The sequence below is a fragment of the Moesziomyces antarcticus genome (genome assembly GCF_000747765.1).
Source record: "Moesziomyces antarcticus DNA, scaffold: scaffold_v10002, strain JCM 10317, whole genome shotgun sequence".
NCBI classification, from domain to species: domain Eukaryota; kingdom Fungi; phylum Basidiomycota; class Ustilaginomycetes; order Ustilaginales; family Ustilaginaceae; genus Moesziomyces; species Moesziomyces antarcticus.
Window position 1 is genome coordinate 557313 of NW_014639008.1, and position 17736 is coordinate 575048.

The 17736-nt window shown below is 61.7% G+C and overlaps 4 protein-coding genes across 4 annotated transcripts; 3 read left to right on the plus strand and 1 right to left on the minus strand.

The window, feature by feature from the left end:
* Positions 1 to 193: 193 nt before the first annotated feature.
* On the plus strand, positions 194 to 5392 carry PAN0_002c1106 (ATP-citrate synthase; the record flags this gene model as incomplete). Its single annotated transcript, XM_014803273.1, has 4 exons — positions 194 to 352; positions 429 to 639; positions 1088 to 1369; positions 1950 to 5392. The coding sequence occupies 4 exons, from the start codon at positions 194 to 196 to the stop codon at positions 5390 to 5392; spliced, it is 4095 nt and encodes a 1364-aa protein (XP_014658759.1).
* Positions 5393 to 5959: 567 nt separating this feature from the next.
* PAN0_002c1107 (nucleoside-diphosphate-sugar epimerase) lies at positions 5960 to 6831 on the plus strand (the record flags this gene model as incomplete). Its single annotated transcript, XM_014803274.1, has 2 exons — positions 5960 to 6009; positions 6081 to 6831. 2 exons carry the CDS (start codon positions 5960 to 5962, stop codon positions 6829 to 6831), a joined length of 801 nt encoding a protein of 266 aa, XP_014658760.1.
* Positions 6832 to 6956: 125 nt separating this feature from the next.
* Positions 6957 to 9230, minus strand: PAN0_002d1108 (60 kda lysophospholipase-like; the record flags this gene model as incomplete). The annotated part of the gene is made up of 1 exon (XM_014803275.1): positions 6957 to 9230. The coding sequence occupies one exon, from the start codon at positions 9228 to 9230 to the stop codon at positions 6957 to 6959; it is 2274 nt and encodes a 757-aa protein (XP_014658761.1).
* Positions 9231 to 10398: 1168 nt separating this feature from the next.
* Positions 10399 to 17316, plus strand: PAN0_002c1109 (DNA polymerase epsilon, catalytic subunit a; the record flags this gene model as incomplete). Its single annotated transcript, XM_014803276.1, has 1 exon — positions 10399 to 17316. The coding sequence occupies one exon, from the start codon at positions 10399 to 10401 to the stop codon at positions 17314 to 17316; it is 6918 nt and encodes a 2305-aa protein (XP_014658762.1).
* Positions 17317 to 17736: the final 420 nt, after the last annotated feature.

Below are 17736 nucleotides of genomic sequence, written 5' to 3' on the forward strand. Positions count from 1 at the left end.
TTTTTCACGCACGCGCTGTGCAAAAGACCAACTTGCTCGCTTGCGGCTCGGTGCGCATAGGCTTGGATTCACACTGATCTGCGTTCTGCCTGCCTGCTCTACAGATTGATCAGGGGCAATTGGGTAGCGCTTGCTCTTCAGCAAAAAGCTTGTAGGATGAGCGACACCGAGAAGCGGCCGGGTCGAGTGCATGATGCGGCGCAGATCAGGCCACCTCTACGCATCGGACGATGTGCGCTGCCATTGGACGGAGGAGCGGAAGCGGGCCGAGGCAGGCGTGCAGCACCGCAGTGAACGCGGACTCGGCCGTGGTGATCCTACAGCACCTCGAGTCTCTGCTCCAGGGCCGACCGTAGGAAGAAACAAACAGATGCGTGCCAGATGAAGGACTAGGCTCGGGCGACATTCGACGTCGACATTTGAGCCAGGCACTTGCAGACAGTGTGTGTGCTGCACCCAGTCCAAGTTTGATTGCGTCGCATCGATTCGGATTCGTCCCAAACCTTGGCCTCTGGCTCGCTGCAGCTCCTGCTTTGGTGGGAGTGCCGTCGGCTCTCGGCGTCATTTCGTCGTTTCCAGGGTGGCAGGCGTATCGACGAATGCTGCAGGGCACGCACGGCCACGCCGCGTTCGCCTCGCGTGAGGCAGCCCACCGCCTGCTTGCTGCTCGATTTTTTGGTGATTGGACGAAAAGGCGCTGCCAAAATTAAATCCCAGGCCAGAATTTCGTGCATTTCGTCACGGGCTACCCTACGCTTGGGGCAGCATCGGAAAAGTTGTTGGTCCCAAAGCCGGCTCAGGGTGCCCATCTCTCAGTCACGCGGTCGGCTGCTCCGAATTCCAGCGGTTTCGGAACGTCGCGAAGGGTTGCCACCCTCGCGAACCCGCCGCGACGCACACGCCAAAAAAGAAAAAGAGCGAAAAAAAAAAAAAAAAGTGTTGGACTGGCTGGTGCATTTTGAGTTGGGCACGCCTGCACGGAAGAAAGCGCCTCGGTTGCAACCTTTTTTTTGATTCGGCAACTTGGGGCAGAGCGAGCGCCGCACTCTGGCTTGTTGGGTCGTCGTTCGTCCCGGCTCCACTCGAGTCCGCGCTCCTGCGCAGCGCAAATCCGGCTGGCAAGCTGTCAACCCTCTGATGGCCTTGTTGGCCCTGCAACCGTGCGCCGCCGCTTCTGCTGTCGGTGCTGCTGTTGGTGCTGCTGCTGCTGCGTCGCCAGGCCTCGTCCGCTTTGCACTGGAGCGCGAGCCAGCGTGCCCATGCGTGTTGCACTGCCGTCAGGTTCCGCCTGACCTGGCGAGACGCTCAGACCCCAATCTCGAGTTGGCGCAGGCAGCCTGGTGTTTCCGGGCTGGAAGACTGGAAGCCAGTGCGTGCCGCTCCTCACCGCCCTCGCCGCCCCCTCGCCCACCAAAAGTGTATTTGGCCATCGAGTCCAGCATCTCACTTCTTCTCCATCACCACCGCCATCCGTCATCCCTCCTTCTCCGCTGCTCCTTCTTCTCTCTCTTTGCCTGCCAATCATCCTCGCGAACGTCGTCGCCTTGAGTATCTAGCCTTTACTCACCGTCGCCGCACATCGCCTCGTAACCTTCGTAAACGAGTCAGCTTCACTCGTTCCTCAGCATCGCTGTCAAACTCGATCAACACCCTTTCGTTTCCACCAAAACTTCACACTTGATCTTTCGCCATGTCTTCCAAGGGTAAGTTTTCTCTGCGTAGAATGTTTTCTGCGGGCGTAATGCTCCAGCCAAGTTTCGAGATCTGCGGGGTCGTCTCGAGAAGATGGCACTCGAAGCTGCGCTCTTTTGTGGTCTCGAACGACTCGGAAAAGTGCCGGTTCTGGCCTGGTCTGACGGCCTGCACCCGCAGGGAAGCGATTCAGATCTTCCCGTGAAGCAAAACTGACACGTATGCTTGCCTTTCCATCCGCCAACTTGTTCTTACAGCCATCCGAGAGTTCGACGCCAAGCTGCTGGTCAACTACTGGCTGCCCCGCTCGCCTCTGGCCCACGCCGACCTCAAGGTCAACGCCGACTTTGTCGCTCCCGCGCCCAAGGTCGCCCAGATCGCCTGGGACCCCACCACCAACTCCATCACAGACGAGTCGCAGCTCCCAGCATGGGTCCAGTCGACCAAGCTCGTCGCCAAGCCAGACCAGCTCATCAAGCGCCGAGGAAAGGCCGGCCTCCTCAAGCTCAACTCGGACTGGGCTGATGCCAAGGCCTGGATCCAGGAGCGCGCCGGCAAGGCCCAGCAGGTCGAGTCGGTCACCGGTACCCTCAACAACTTCATCGTCGAGCCCTTCTGCCCTCACCCCGCCGACACCGAGTTCTACGTCTGCATCAACTCGGCGCGCGAGGGTGACTGGATCCTCTTCACCCACGAGGGTGGTGTCGACGTCGGCGATGTCGACGCCAAGGCTCTCAAGCTCCTCATCCCCGCCGACCCTGCCGCGCCCTTCCCCAAGCGCGAGGTCTGGACCAGCACCCTGCTCACCGGCGTCCCCGCCGCCAAGCGCGAGGTCCTGACCGACTTCCTCATCCGCCTCTACTCGGTCTACGTCGACCTCCACTTCGCCTACCTCGAGATCAACCCGCTCGTCGCCACCGACGACGGCCAGATCGCCTACCTCGACATGGCCGCCAAGCTCGACCAGACCGCCGACTTCATCTGCGGCCCCAAGTGGGCCATCGCCCGTGACCCTTCCATCGTCATGGGCATCGCCGCCGGTGCTGCCGGCAACAAGGGCGAGGACCGCGGCCCGCCCATGTACTGGCCTGCCCCCTTCGGCCGTGACCTGACCAAGGAGGAGGCCTACATCGCCAAGCTCGACGCCGGTACCGGTGCCTCGCTCAAGCTCACCGTGCTCAACGCTACGGGCCGCATCTGGACCATGGTCGCCGGTGGTGGTGCCTCGGTCGTCTACTCGGACGCCATCGCCGCCCACGGCTACGCCCACGAGCTCGCCAACTACGGCGAGTACTCGGGTGCTCCCTCCGAGGGCCAGACCTTCGAGTACGCCAAGACGCTGCTCGACCTCATGACCCGCGGCGAGGTCAACCCCCAGGGCAAGCTCCTCATCATCGGCGGTGGTATCGCCAACTTCACCAACGTCGCCTCCACCTTCAAGGGTATCATCCGCGCCCTCAAGGAGTACAAGGTCTCGCTCGCCAAGCACGGCGTCCGCATCTTCGTCCGCCGTGGTGGCCCCAACTACCAGGAGGGTCTCAAGGCCATGCGCCTCCTCGGTGAGGACCTCGGTGTCGAGATCCAGGTCTTCGGCCCCGAGACGCACATTACCGACATTGTGCCCCTGGCTCTCGGTGTCAAGACCTTCGAGGAGGTCACCCTCGCCTCGCAGCAGCAGAACGCCCTCCCTTCGGGCGCCCAGACCCCCGTCCACGGCGGCGCCAACGGCGCCAAGGCCGAGGACAAGGCCATCGGCACCGTTGACCACACCACCGGCGAGCGTGTCCAGCCCCAGGACCAGATCGTCCACTTTGGCGCTGGTGCCGCCGGCGAGCGCCCTGCCTACCGTCCCTTCGACGCCAACACCCGCTCGCTCGTCTTTGGTCTGCAGCCCCGTGCCATCCAGGGCATGCTCGACTTTGACTTCTCGTGCGGTCGTCAGACCCCCTCGGTCGCTGCCATGATCTACCCCTTCGGTGGCCACCACATCCAGAAGTTCTACTGGGGCACCAAGGAGACGCTCCTCCCCGTCTACACCAGCATCAAGGAGGCCGTCGCCAAGCATCCCGATGCCGACGTGGTCGTCAACTTTGCCTCGAGCCGATCGGTCTACTCGTCGACGCTCGAGGTGCTCGACTGCCCCCAGATCCGCGCTCTCGCCCTCATTGCCGAGGGTGTGCCCGAGCGCCACGCCCGTGAGATCCTCCACCGTGCCGAGAAGGCCGGTGTGCTCATCATCGGCCCCGCCACCGTCGGTGGTATCAAGCCCGGCTGCTTCCGTATCGGCAACTCGGGTGGTATGATGGACAACATCCTGTCGTCCAAGCTCTACCGCCCCGGTTCGGTCGGCTACGTCTCCAAGTCCGGCGGTATGTCGAACGAGCTGAACAACATCCTCTCGATCACCACCAACGGCACCTACGAGGGTATCGCCATTGGCGGTGACCGTTACCCCGGCACCACCTTCATCGACCACCTGCTCCGCTACGAGCAGGACCCCGAGTGCAAGATGCTCGTCCTCCTCGGCGAGGTCGGTGGTATCGAGGAGTACCGCGTCATCGACGCCGTCAAGAAGGGTATCATCAAGAAGCCCATCGTGGCCTGGGCCATCGGCACGTGCGCCAAGATGTTCACGACCGAGGTGCAGTTCGGCCACGCCGGTTCCATGGCCAACAGCGACATGGAGACCGCCTCGGCCAAGAACGCCGCCATGAAGGCCGCCGGCTTCATCGTGCCGGAGACCTTCGAGGACCTGCCTCAGGTGATCCGCGAGGTGTACAACAAGCTCGTTGCCCAGGGTGTCGTTGTGCCCAAGCCCGAGCGCCCCGCTCCCGCCATCCCCGTCGACTACAAGTGGGCGCAGGAGCTCGGCATGGTCCGTAAGCCCGCCGCCTTCATCTCGACCATCTCGGACGAGCGTGGATCGGAGCTCATGTACTCGGGTGTCAAGATCTCGGAGGTGTTCGAGTCGGGTATGGGCATCGGCGGTGTCATCTCGCTGCTGTGGTTCAAGCGCCGCCTGCCGGACTACTGCACCAAGTTCATCGAGATGGCGCTCATGCTCACCGCCGACCACGGCCCGGCCGTGTCGGGTGCGATGAACACCATCATCACGTCGCGTGCCGGCAAGGACCTGATCTCGTCGCTCGTGTCGGGTCTGCTCACCATCGGTGACCGCTTCGGTGGTGCGCTGGACGACGCTGCCACCGAGTTCTCGAACGCCTACGACCGCGGCATGACCGCACGAGAGTTTGTGGACAGCATGCGCAAGGGCAACAAGCTCATCCCCGGTATCGGCCACAAGATCAAGTCGGTGTCGAACCCCGACTACCGTGTGCAGGTGGTGAAGGAGTTTGTGCTCAAGAACTTCCCTTCGCACAAGATGCTCGACTACGCGCTCGCCGTCGAGAAGGTGACGACGGCCAAGAAGGACACGCTGATCCTCAACGTCGACGGCTGTCTCGCCGTGTGCTTCGTCGACCTGCTGCGCGACTCGGGTGCCTTCACGATCGAGGAGGCGCGCGACTACCTCAGCTACGGCTTCCTCAACGGCATCTTCACGCTCGGTCGCTCGATCGGCTTCATCGGCCACCACATTGACCAGAAGCGCCTCAAGGCTGGTCTGTACCGCCACCCTGCGGACGACTTCCACATCGAGATGGCCACGCCCGCGCGTGTCATGGGCACTCTCAAGAAGTAAGCAGGTGGTAGCGGCCGCCGTCGATGTCGCAGCAGTAGTAGCAGCAGCATACAGGTTCTCGTGGGTTCTCGCTGTTTTTTCCGTTTCTCCGTTCCGTCTCTCCGTGTACAATCCTTCTTCTCCTTTTATGGCTCGCTGATGCGGCGTCGTATGGTCGGGAGGTCGATGCTGTCGGCTCGGCTGGTAAGGCTAGTCAGCCTGGCTCGGCAGTGTAGCACCGCTCCGATACGGACCCGACCGATGCAATTCAGTCTCGTTGCACTTTCGTCTTGTTGGCGACGACTGTGTGTGTAAATTTAGAGCAGTGGGGATGGGCGTTAGGTCATGTGCAGATCCAGGGGCCGGTCTTTTCACGCGGGCCAGAGAGCGCGCGGATGGCGCAGCAGGGGCGGTTGGCGGCGATAGGCGTGCTTTGAGTTGAGTGTGGAGGTGCGTGTCATGCGTGGATGCGCAGCAACACGAAAAAAGAGAGCGAGCCCCTGAAAGCTTGGGCGTACGGGTTGCGAGCTGACTTCCATCCGCTTTAACCTGCGCTACTCTTTCTTTATCTGGGATTTCATCGAAACAATGGCGACGACTACGGCAGTTACCGCAGTGACGGAAGCTACGGCTGTGATGTAAGTTCGCCCGACATCCACCCAATCAACTCTAGTCCAATGCATGCTGATCTCCTTATCTTGGGTCTTAGTCTGGGAGCTACTGGAGCGGTTGGAACGCCACTTCTTGGGCAGCTGGTTAGCGAGTCTTCGCCGTACACGCGTGTGGTGTCGTTTGCACGACGCGAGCATCCTGCGCCACCCTCATCGGGCAAGGTCAAGTTCGAAGAGGTGGTGGTGGATTTCGAAAAGCTCTTCCAGAAAGACGTCTCGGAACAAGCCAAGTTCGCAGACATCAAGGCAGATGCGGTATTCATCACGATGGGAACCACACGTGCCGCGGCTGGATCCGGTGCTGCATTTGAAAAGATCGATCGAGGCTATGTGCTTGCTGCTGCCAAAGCGCTGCACGACCCCAAGCATCCAGCCACGATGGTCTACTGCTCGAGTGGATCAGCAAGCAGCGCATCTCGATTCCCTTACCTCAAGAGCAAAGGTTTGACCGAAGAAGGTCTGGCCAGTATGTATGCCAAGACGATCATCATACGTCCTGGATTCCTGCAGAATGCGCAGAGAAAGGAGTCTAGGGTGCTCGAAAGACTCTCGCAACCCTTGTTCAACCTCGGCGCAAAGATCTCGGACAGCCTCCAGGCGGATGTCAAGGACGTTGCTGCTGCCATGGTCAAGGCAGCCCAACTTGGACCCGAGAAGCTCAACGACCAGGTACTTGCTACGCCACTCCCGAACAACTTCCGCCTTGAGCCAGAGGCGGCGGGACACCAAATCGCCATCGTCCTCAACAACCATATCCTCCAACTCACCCGTCCCCAGCAGTCTTCCTAAAGCTTCGTTGCTCGATTCCTGACTCGCTTCGCCCTTATACCGCCCTTGCTACGTGTATAGCTGCCAATACCATGTAGATCGAAATATCAAATGCTCTGTCTAGTAAAGTTTGGAGGGTTGAGGGTTTATGCAAAAGTGACACCGGCAAGTTGCCAGATGGCGGCGGTGTCGGGCGTCGAGGGATCGCGTTGGCGCTGCTGGCTCACCGTAAAGCGCGCCAGGGCCAGCTCGTCCTCCTTGAGATGGGCGCCTGCATCGCGCAGCAGCTTGGCTGTCGCTGCATGGCCGTGCTGACACGCCAGAAACAGCGGCGAGTGACCGGACGTCGTCTCCCTTGCGTGAACGCTGCATCCGGCCTGGAGCAGCAGCTCGACGACGCCGGTGAAGCCCTTGGCACTCGCGACGTGCAGCGGCTGCAGCTTCTCGATGGGCGTCGTCGCCTCCGGGTTCGCCACGCTCTCGCCCACAATGTGGCTCGTCGCGGCAGCTTCGCCCGATGCGCCGCCGGATGCAGCAGGATGCAACGTGGACGGGTGGAAATGCTCCTCGTCGATCGAGATGGTGGGAACCGTCTCGAGCTGCCCGAGCGCGTAGATGTGCCACTGCAGCAGCGCCACGTCGTTCTTGGAGGCGGCCTCGTAGATGAGCCATGGCAGCACCGCCATGGCAGCTGCAGACACCTCGTGCTCGGAGCTGTCCCACGCAGCGGCGCGCACGTCCCTGGAGGTGGTCTCGACTCCCGACCGAGACTTGTCGGGCGACGCCGCCGACGCCGCCACCTGCGTCTTGGACGGGTTCTGCAGGATGTGCGCGAGCAGCGTGCGCACGTCGGCCTTGATCGGCTTGGCTGCGGGCGTGAGCTCGTGCGGCAGCGCCTGCGCCGCACCACCGCGGCTCGACGTCAGCTCACCGCGCAGCGGCCTGCCCATCAGCTCGCGGATCTCGGCAGGCTCTAACCCCTTGGCGAGCAGATACGACAGCTTGGCGAGCGCACACTCGGGCGTCATGTCTCCGCCAGCCACCACGCCAACCGCCTCGAGCTTCTTGCCCACCGCATAGATCGCCGACACCTCGCCCTGGACGCACTGGGTGATGTTGACGATGACGAGGCCGCGGTCGGAGGCCTGCTTGAACACCTCGAGCAGGTCCGGGCGCGAGGGTGCATTGCCTGCGCCGTACGACTCGAGGATGACGCCCTCGAGTGGAGGTGAGAGGAAGCTCTTGACGGTGCTGGTGGGGAGGCCGGGGAAGAGGCGGAGTACGGCGACGTTGGGCGACATGCGGTCGTGGGCGCGGAAGCTCTTGACGCTGCGCGAGCGCTCGACGAGGTTCCAGGCGACCTCGATGTTGATGCCGACGCGTGCGAGCGGGGCCATGTTGGGCGAGTCGAAGGCGGCGAGCGCATTGTTGCTCACCTTGCTCGTGCGGTTGCCGCGGTAGAGCGTCGAGGCAAAGTAGAGCCCCACCTCGGGGATGATGTACGAGCCGGCGAGCATGAGTGCGCCGAGCACGTTTTCGATGGCGTCGTTGCGCAGCTCCGATAGCGGCACCTGCGCGCCCGTGACGATGACCGACTTGCCCAGATTCTCGAGCAGCATGCTCAGCGCCGACGCCGTGTAGGCCATGGTGTCGGTGCCGTGCAGCACGATGAACGCGTCAAAGTTCTGGTAGTTGAGCGAGATGTCCGAGGCGAGGCGGATCCAGTCGGGGATGTCCATCTCGGACGAGTCGAGCAGCGGGTCGTACTCGAGCACGGCGTAGCGCACGCGCTTGGCGTGCGCACCGCCGCGCGGCGTGATGAGCGTGGGCAGCTGCAGCTCGAGGTGCGCGCCGTCGGCAGAGAGCGATGACGAGAGCGCATGGTGCGTCGAGGTGCCCTTGGGTGCCGAGGAGCGGACGAGCACGGGGTGACCAAAGGGTGGCGCACCCGCCGAGGCAGCGCCGGAAGGCGAGCGGGAAGCCGAGTCGGCGAAGAGATGATCGAGGTGCGTCTGTGTGGAGGGCGTGAGGGGTGTCGCGTCGTGGTCGCTCTTGCGCTTCTTGGAAGGCTGCACGGCGCCGTTGACGTCGAGCAGGCTGTTGTTGGCCGACTTGTCTGCCACTGCCTTTGCGAAAGTGGACTCGGATGGCAGTGCGGTGGAGTCCTTGGCATGCAGCGGTGTCGAGGCGCCCGAGCCCGGACGCGTGTAGGCCTCGCTCCACGCCTTGTAGCGGTCGACGGAATCGGACCAGGAAAAGATGGAGTCGCCATGCGGGTCGTGGAAGCGCGACTGGCTGCGCAGCGTCTCTGTGAGGAAGGAGGGATACGGAGCGAAGCCGGACGATGCATCCTTGCGCACCATTCCGATCGTGCCGCCTGCGTAGAGGCACAGCACCAGCGCCTCGTCCGATGTCGACATGGTTGTATCGTAGTTGTCGGCGCCCGTCCGAAGCAGGGTATATCACAGAGCCGGCGTTCTTTGATGGTGGTAGAAAGAGAGGGACAGAGGGCAGGGGCGAGCCGGCTTCACGGCTTCATCAGCTCGAGAAACGCCCAACAAAGCCTGAGAAGAAGCGCACACAATCAACGCTCGGCCCACCCGCTGCTCGCCATTTTTTCTCGCCGATTTGTTCGGAAGTGGGGTCATCTGACAGCTCCACCTCGTTTCGGAATCTTCCGAATGCACACGAAGGCGATCCTCTTCATCTCCTTGTCTCGACGCTTCATCGGCACTGCTCTTACTTGGCTCTCGGCCGATCCACCGGAATCATGATGACTCAAGCTGTATCGCAGGGGATGCAGCAGAGGAGCGTCGTCTTTCAGAAGCAGCAATCTGCTCTACGATCCCTGCCCCCGAAGCGATGGACCCTGACCGTGGACTCACAACTTGCAAGGCCGGTGAATTCGAGCGCCAGTCTAACATGCTCGCGCGCCGCGACACATTTTGTTTCAGCAAGTCGACTCGACAGCGTTTCCCCTTTCCGGCGACGCGAACGCGCCAGTCGCGCTCCTACTCAACGCCAAATCCACAACCGCGCAGCATCAGGCGCGGCAACGCTTGCAGAACGCGTCGTGGGCAAAGCAGCCGACTCGCAAATGTGCTGCAGGCGAGCGAAAGAGAGGTGTTGGTTTGGCCCAAAATTCGAGGCCAGACAAGCTAGCTTTCGGGCCTTCGCCTCATGCTCGAGCTCCACCGCCAAACAGAGCGCAGTGCAAGCTAGCCTGCCTCGTAGCTTCCTGATCATCAACATCATCTCCATAGACATCTCCTTATCCGCTCCGCTCCTCCAGATAAAGCGCTTTACTTCCACTCTCCAGCATCGTTTCTGCAGCCAAGCACCCTCCTCATCTCTTACTCTTGCCAGTCTCCATCGTCCAGCATCTTCTGCATCATCGTCAACAGCATCTGCATTTCTGCTCCATACCCATCCATGCTATCCATCTAAGCCAATCCTTTCTGAACAAGGTCCACCTAGAAGAGCGTACACTGCCTCGGCGCGAGCGACATCTTCGCCCTAGACGATCTTCGCCCACCTCGCTCTCGTCTTCACCTCGCACGACAGACATACACATACACAGCAGCCGTCATGCCCAACACATTCGGACTCACAAGTCGCGGCTCCAACGTCCGCTCTCGCGGCACGTTTCGAAAGCGCGGTGGAGGACCACGATCCGGCTCCTTCAAGAGCGCCACCGAAAAGGCCATCGCCGATGCCGCCGCACAGCTCGTCAAAGGCGTCGAGGACGGCACCGCCGTCGAGGAGCGCTTCCAGGAGGTCAAGGTGCGCGACGACATCGACGAGAAGCTCGGCTTCCACCGCCTCGAGCAGGGCGAAACGCGCCAGGCATGGCTCGTCAACATGCACCCTACCCTCATCCGCGATCCCGACCATCCCACAGGCAAGAGCGGCGTCGATTTCTACTTTATCGAGGACGATGCAAGCATGTTCAAGGCAACCGTCCTCTATCAGCCATACTTTCTCGTCGGCTGTCGACCAAATTCCGAAAGCTCCGTAGAGGAATGGCTCAGGAGAAGGTTCGAGGGCCTCATCCAGTCCATCCAGCGCGAGCGCAAGGAAGACCTCAAGCTTCCCAACCACCTCATCGGACACAAGCGGCTCTACCTCCGCCTCACCTTCCTCAACGTCCAAGATCTGCTCTCCGTGCGCAAGGAGCTTCTCCCCCTCGCAAAGGCAGCCCAGAAGAAGCTCTCCGCCGTCGACACCTACGCCGACGTGCTCAGCGCCGCTTCGGCAGCAGCCGCTGGCGCATCCATCGAGATCGAGATGGACGCCCACGGCGACTCCAGCGGCCTTGTCGGCGAAGACGGCTGGACCGGTGGCCGAAAGAGAGCAGCAGCCAGCGCGCTCGATCCCGCAGAGTGCCTCGTCGACATCCGCGAGTACGACATCCCCTACTACCTCCGCGTCGCCATCGACCAGGACATCCGCGTGGGTCTCTGGTACGACGTCAGCTTCAAGGACGGCGTCGTCAGCCTCGACATGGTCCCCAGCCGTGTCAAGCGTGCCGACCCCGTCGTCATGGCCTTCGACATCGAGACCACAAAGCAGCCGCTCAAGTTCCCCGACGCAGAGTCCGACGCCATCATGATGATCTCCTACATGATCGACGGTCAGGGTTTCCTCATCACCAATCGTGAAATCGTCTCCGAAGACATCGAGGACTTCGAATATACCCCCAAGGACGAGTACGAGGGCCCCTTTATCATCTTCAACGAGTCCGACGAGCTCGCCCTCCTCCAGCGATTCTTCAGCCACTTCCGCGAGGCCAGCCCCACCGTCGTCGCCACGTACAACGGTGACTCGTTCGACTTTCCCTTCATCGATGCACGTGCTCGCGCTCACGGCATCAACATGATGGACGAGATCGGCTTTGCCAAGGACTCGGACAACGAGTACAAGTCGCGCGCATGCTCCCATCTCGACTGCTTCCGCTGGGTGCAGCGCGACTCGTACCTCCCGCAGGGTTCTCAGGGCCTCAAGGCCGTCACCGTCGCCAAGCTCGGCTACGATCCCATGGAACTCGACCCCGAGCTCATGACGCCCTACGCCATCGAACAGCCCCAGACGCTCGCACAATACTCGGTCTCCGACGCCGTCGCCACCTACTACCTCTACATGAAGTACGTGCATCCCTTTATCTTTTCGCTCTGCAACATCATCCCTCTCAATCCCGACGAGGTGCTGCGCAAGGGCTCCGGTACGCTTTGCGAGACCCTCCTCATGGTGCAGGCTTACAAAGGCAACATCATCATGCCCAACCGTCACGAGGATCCCGTAGGCAACACCTACAGAGGTCACCTGCTCGAGTCCGAGACCTACGTCGGCGGCCACGTCGAAGCACTCGAAGCCGGCGTCTTCCGCTCCGACATCGAGACCGACTTCCGCGTCGACCCAGCCGCCATCCAGCAACTCATCGACGACCTCGACGCAGCGCTCCAGTTCAGCATCCGCGAAGAGGGCAAGCTGGCGCTCGACGACATCGAAAACTACCAAGAGGTCAAGGCCGAGATCCGCTCCATGCTCGAGGTGATGCGCGACGACCCCAACCGCAAGGATTGTCCGCTCATCTACCATCTCGACGTCGCTGCCATGTACCCCAACATCATGCTTAGCTACCGGCTCCAGCCGGACTCGATGGTCAGCGAGGCCATGTGCGCCACCTGCGACTACAACCGCCCAGGCATGAAGTGCGACAAGCGCATGGATTGGGCCTGGCGAGGCGAGTACTTCCCCGCCAAGCGTGACGAGGTCAACATGATCCGCAACGCCTTGGCTAGCGAGACCTTCCCGCCCAGGTTCCCCAACCAGCCTCGACGCACGTTCGAAGACCTCGAGGTGAGCGAACGCACGGCGCTGCTGCACAAGCGACTTGGCGACTACTCGCGCAAGGTGTATCGCAAAACGCACGAGACCAAGACAGTCATCCGCGAAGCAGTCATCTGCCAGCGTGAGAATCCGTTCTATATCAACACCGTGCGCGACTTCCGCGACCGTCGCTACGAGTACAAGGGTCTGCACAAGACGTGGAAGAAGAACCTCGACAAAGCCGACTCGCTCAACGATACCATGGAGGCCAAGAAGATGATCGTTCTCTACGACTCGCTCCAGCTCGCCCACAAGTGTATTCTCAACTCCTTTTACGGCTATGTGATGCGCAAGGGCGCACGATGGTACTCGATGGAAATGGCCGGCATCACCTGTCTCACGGGTGCCTCGATCATCCAGATGGCCAAAGAACTCGTGGAGCGCATCGGACGTCCGCTCGAGCTCGACACGGACGGTATTTGGTGCATGCTTCCTGGCGTCTTTCCGGAGAACTTCAACTTCAAGGTCAAGGGCGGCAAGAAGTTCGGCATCTCGTATCCGTGCACCATGCTCAACCACCTCGTGCACGAAAAGTTCACCAACCACCAGTACCACGAGCTCGTCGACAAGAAGATCGGCCGGTACGAGGTGCGCAGCGAGAACTCGATCTTCTTCGAGCTCGACGGTCCGTACAAGGCCATGATCCTGCCGTCGTCCAAGGAGGAGGACAAGCTGCTCAAGAAACGCTATGCCGTCTTCAACGAGGACGGCTCGCTCGCCGAGCTCAAGGGCTTCGAGGTCAAGCGTCGTGGCGAGCTACAGCTCATCAAGGACTTCCAGAAGCAGATTTTCGAAAAGTTCCTGCTCGGCACGACGCTCGACGAGTGCTACGCGGCGGTCGCCAAGGTCGCCAACCAGTGGCTCGACGTGCTGTACAGCAAGGGCTCGACGCTGCACGACGAGGAGCTCATCGACCTCATTGCCGAGAACAAGTCCATGTCCAAGACGTTGCAGGAGTACGGCAGCCAGAAGTCGACGGCCATCACCACGGCAAAGCGTCTGGCAGAGTTCCTCGGTGCGCAGATGATCAAGGACAAGGGCCTCGCGTGTAAGTTCATCATCAGCGCCAAGCCCTTTGGAGCGCCCGTCACGGAGCGTGCGGTGCCGGTGGCGCTCTTCAACGCAGAGCCCTCGGTCAAGCAGCACTACCTCAAGAAGTTCCTGCGCGACAACTCGATCACCGATTTCGACATCCGCAACATCCTCGACTGGAACTACTACATCGAGCGCTTTGGCGGTGTCATCCAGAAGCTCATCACGATCCCAGCGGCGATGCAGAAAGTGTCGAACCCGGTGCCGCGTGTCCGACACCCGGACTGGCTGCACAAGCGTGTCGCAGCGCGCGAGGACAAGTTCAAGCAGAGGAAGCTCACCGACGTCTTCCGTCCCGCTGCCAAGCCGTCCGCGGTCGAAGCGAGCTCGGCCTCGAAGCCCGTCGCCGCTGCTGCGCCGCCAAAGGAGGTCGAGCCGGAGATCGAGGAGATCGCACCAGACATGAACGTCGACTACCCCGGCTGGGTTGCGGTGATGAAGAAGAAATGGCGAAAGCAGCGCCTGCAGAGAGCCAAGGAGCGCAAGGCGAGGGCGGCAGGCGCGAGCGTGTTTGGATCGTCTTCGCTGGGCAAGGGAACCGTTGGGTCGCTCTTCTCGCAGCGTTCTGCCAACATGGCAACGGCCGTATGGGACGTGGTTCAGATCTGCCCATCTTCACGCCCCGGCGAGTACCGCATGTGGATCTCGATCGACCAACACCTGCAGGCGCTCAAGCTCAAGGTGCCGCGCCAGTTTTACGTCAACTTCAAGAGCAACCCGGGCAACGAAGTCTTTCTGCCGGGCGTGTACGAGGCGGAGCGACTCGTCAAGACGCTGCCGCGCGATGCGCCGTGCCGCCACCTCTACCGCATCACCGTAGACGAGGACGTCTACCAGGAGCAGGAGGCACACTTTAGCAACCTCATCCACCATCCCAACGTCGAGGGCGTGTACGAGAAGCAGCTGCCGCTGGATGTGCGTGCGCTGATCCAGCTCGGATCCAGCTGCGTCTACGGGCGCAACGGCGCGTCGCAGAAGCTGAGCCGCGCACTGGATACGGGCTTCCGCCTGCACGATCTGTCGCCGCCCACCTCGGTCGATATCTCGCCCAGCCACAGTTACCTCTCGGGCGGTGCAGGTATCCGCTACTTCTACCTGTACCACGCTCATCGCGATGGGCGCCACGTGCTCAGTGTCTTTAGCCCCGAGGGCGACGTCAAGGTGCACATTGTCGACAGCGCCGGGCTGCGCCAGGTGCCCAACCTGGAGACCATGTATGCGGACCGCGTCGCGCACATGCGCAAGCGCGGCACGCTCGCCGAGGTCAAGGGTGTCTTTGAGTACAGCGACACGATGCGCGTGGATGTGCGCATCCACACGTCGGCATCACGCGCGTTCAAGGCGCTGGCCAAGGATCTGACCACGCTGCGCACGGCCAAGCAGGGCTCGGCGCTGCTCGCCATGTGCACGTCCAAGGACCAGGCGTACTACGAGACGCACGTGCCCAGCGTCGCCGAGTTCCCCATCATCAAGATCGCCGCGGCGGCGCTCGAGGACGAGCTGCCGGCGCTCGGATGGCAGCTGTATTCGGCCCGCCGCATGTTCCAGTGCTACCTGCGCGCGGCGAGCTGGGTGCGCGGATGGATCGATCTAGCGGGCCACTTTGACCTGCCGCTTTGCAACCTGGAGAAGGACTTTACGATCTTTGGCGCAGACATCGACTTTGCACGCAGGCTGGTCAAGCAGGACATGGTGCTGTGGTGGTCGCCGCATTCGCAGCCGGATCTGGGCGGACGCGAGCAGGATATCCATGCGCAGTCCAGGTGGGACGAGCAGGAGTCGCTCGAGCTCAGCCATCCGGGCGCGTATGCGACCGTGTGTCTCGAGGTCGGACTGGTGGATCTGGCGGTCGATGCGGTGCTCCAGTCTGGAACGGTCAACGACATGGAGGGCAGCTCCTCTGGCGTGGCGTTCGAGGGTGCATCACACAACCTGGACGAGTACTCGCGCGGCACCGTCGAGAGCTCGACGATTCTGGGCGACTCGGTGCTCACGTCGGCGGTGTTCTCGGCGGTCAAGGGCATGGTCAAGGCGTGGTTCATGACCAAGCGGCGCGGCCGGTCGCAGTTCTCCTCGCTGCTGTCGGACAACTTTTGGCGCTGGGCGTCGTCGGACGCATCGGCCATGTTCGAGCCCGCGCTGCAGCGCTTCCTGTTTGGGCTCATGAAGAAGACGCTGCTGCAGCTGCTGGCCGAGTTCAAGCGGCTGGGCGCCAGCATCGTGTACGCGTCGTTCAACCGGCTTTTCTTGCTGACGACCAAGCCGAGCGCAGCGAATGCCATGGCGTACTCGCGCTACCTACTCTCGGCGGTGACGAGCCGCGAGCTGTTCAAGCACGTCCAGCTCGACATCATCCACTACTGGGAGTACCTGCTGTGGATGGACACGGCCAACTTTGGCGGTGTGATTGCGGATGTCGACTCGCTCGTCGCGCCGACCGAGGAGGCGGAGGCCGAGGCAGCGCGAACGACCAAGTCGGGCATGCCGACGTTCAACGTGGAGATGAACTGGAACATCCAGACGTTCCTGCCGCTGGCGGTGCAGGACAAGTTCTCGATCGCGGTGGGATCGTTCATCTTTAGCATGTACGAGCACAAGCAGCAGGCGACGGTGGCGGGCGACCTGGACCGCACGCCTCTGCGCGCGGTGGCGGAGCCCAACACGCCGGCGAACGGCGAGGCGTCCAAGGACGACGCCGAAGACGGAGGCAAGGATCGCGACGAGGTGGTGGGATCGGCGGCAGCGGCGGTGGCCAAGTTTAGCACGGATCTGATCAACCACACGATGACTCGGAAGATGCTCAAGCAGCTGGCGTCGCTCAAGACGGCGATGCAGACGTCGTCGGACGAGATCAATGCGGCGGTGGCGCGCGACGAGGACGAGGAGTATGTCGACATGCTGACGGCCGAGCACAAGCGCGCGTGGGCGTTCCCCGTGCTCCCGGGCTCGTGGTTGGCCATGTCGAATCCGCTGCTCGAGTTTATCAAGACGACGACGGCGGTGCTGGCGCTGTCGCGCGAGAATGCGATCGAGGTGCAGATCCTCAAGCGCAACCTGCTCGACATGATCAACGTGCGCGAGTTTGCGCCCGAGGCCGAATTCCGCAATCCGTGCGAGCCGTTCAAGCTGCCGCTCGTCATCTGCGCCTTCTGCAACGACGACCGCACGCTGGATTTGTGCCGAGACCCTGACCTGATGCCCAATCCGAACGCGGTGGCACAGACGCCCAAGTGGAAGTGCGCCAAATGCGCGTTCCCCTACAGCGTGGCGCAGCTCGAGATGAGGCTGGTCAACATTGCGACGAGCTACCTCGAGTCGTTCCATCTGCAGGATCTGCGCTGCAACAAGTGCGGTGCGCTCAAGTCGACGAATCTGCAGCCGCACTGCGAGTGCTCGGGCAGCTTTGGATTGATGGTGACGCGCAAGGAGACGCTCAAAAAGCTGCGCTCGCTGCATACGATTGCGGGCTTCCATTCGCTGCACACCGTGCAGGCGGCCGTGGACCACATCATCGCCATGGTCTAGAAGACTTGTTTTGCTAGCATTTGCATTGTTTAGAATTTGACCATTGTGATACGAGAGAAGCCTAATTTACAGCCGGTGCGGGACGGAGACAAGAGCGGGAAGAAGCAGGCACTTGCGACAGAACGAGCTTGCGAGGGGAACGCAGGACGATTGAGCGCGGTGGTTTCAGTGAAAAGTTGGTTGGCGGTCCGATCCGATAGCGACGAGTGGTGGCTGAGAGTTGTGCTTGGGCGGGCTTAGATGCCGCCACCGCTTCGTTCGGGACAGACCATGCGGCCACCAGCGGTCCTGCTTGCGACGGAAGCGCTCCTGCGCGCCGAGATGACCGAGATGGAGGCGACGACAAACGCGGCCGACGCAGCGAACAGCGTGCGCTGACGGGTCAAGATGGACTGCATACCGAATGCACTCTGTGAACTG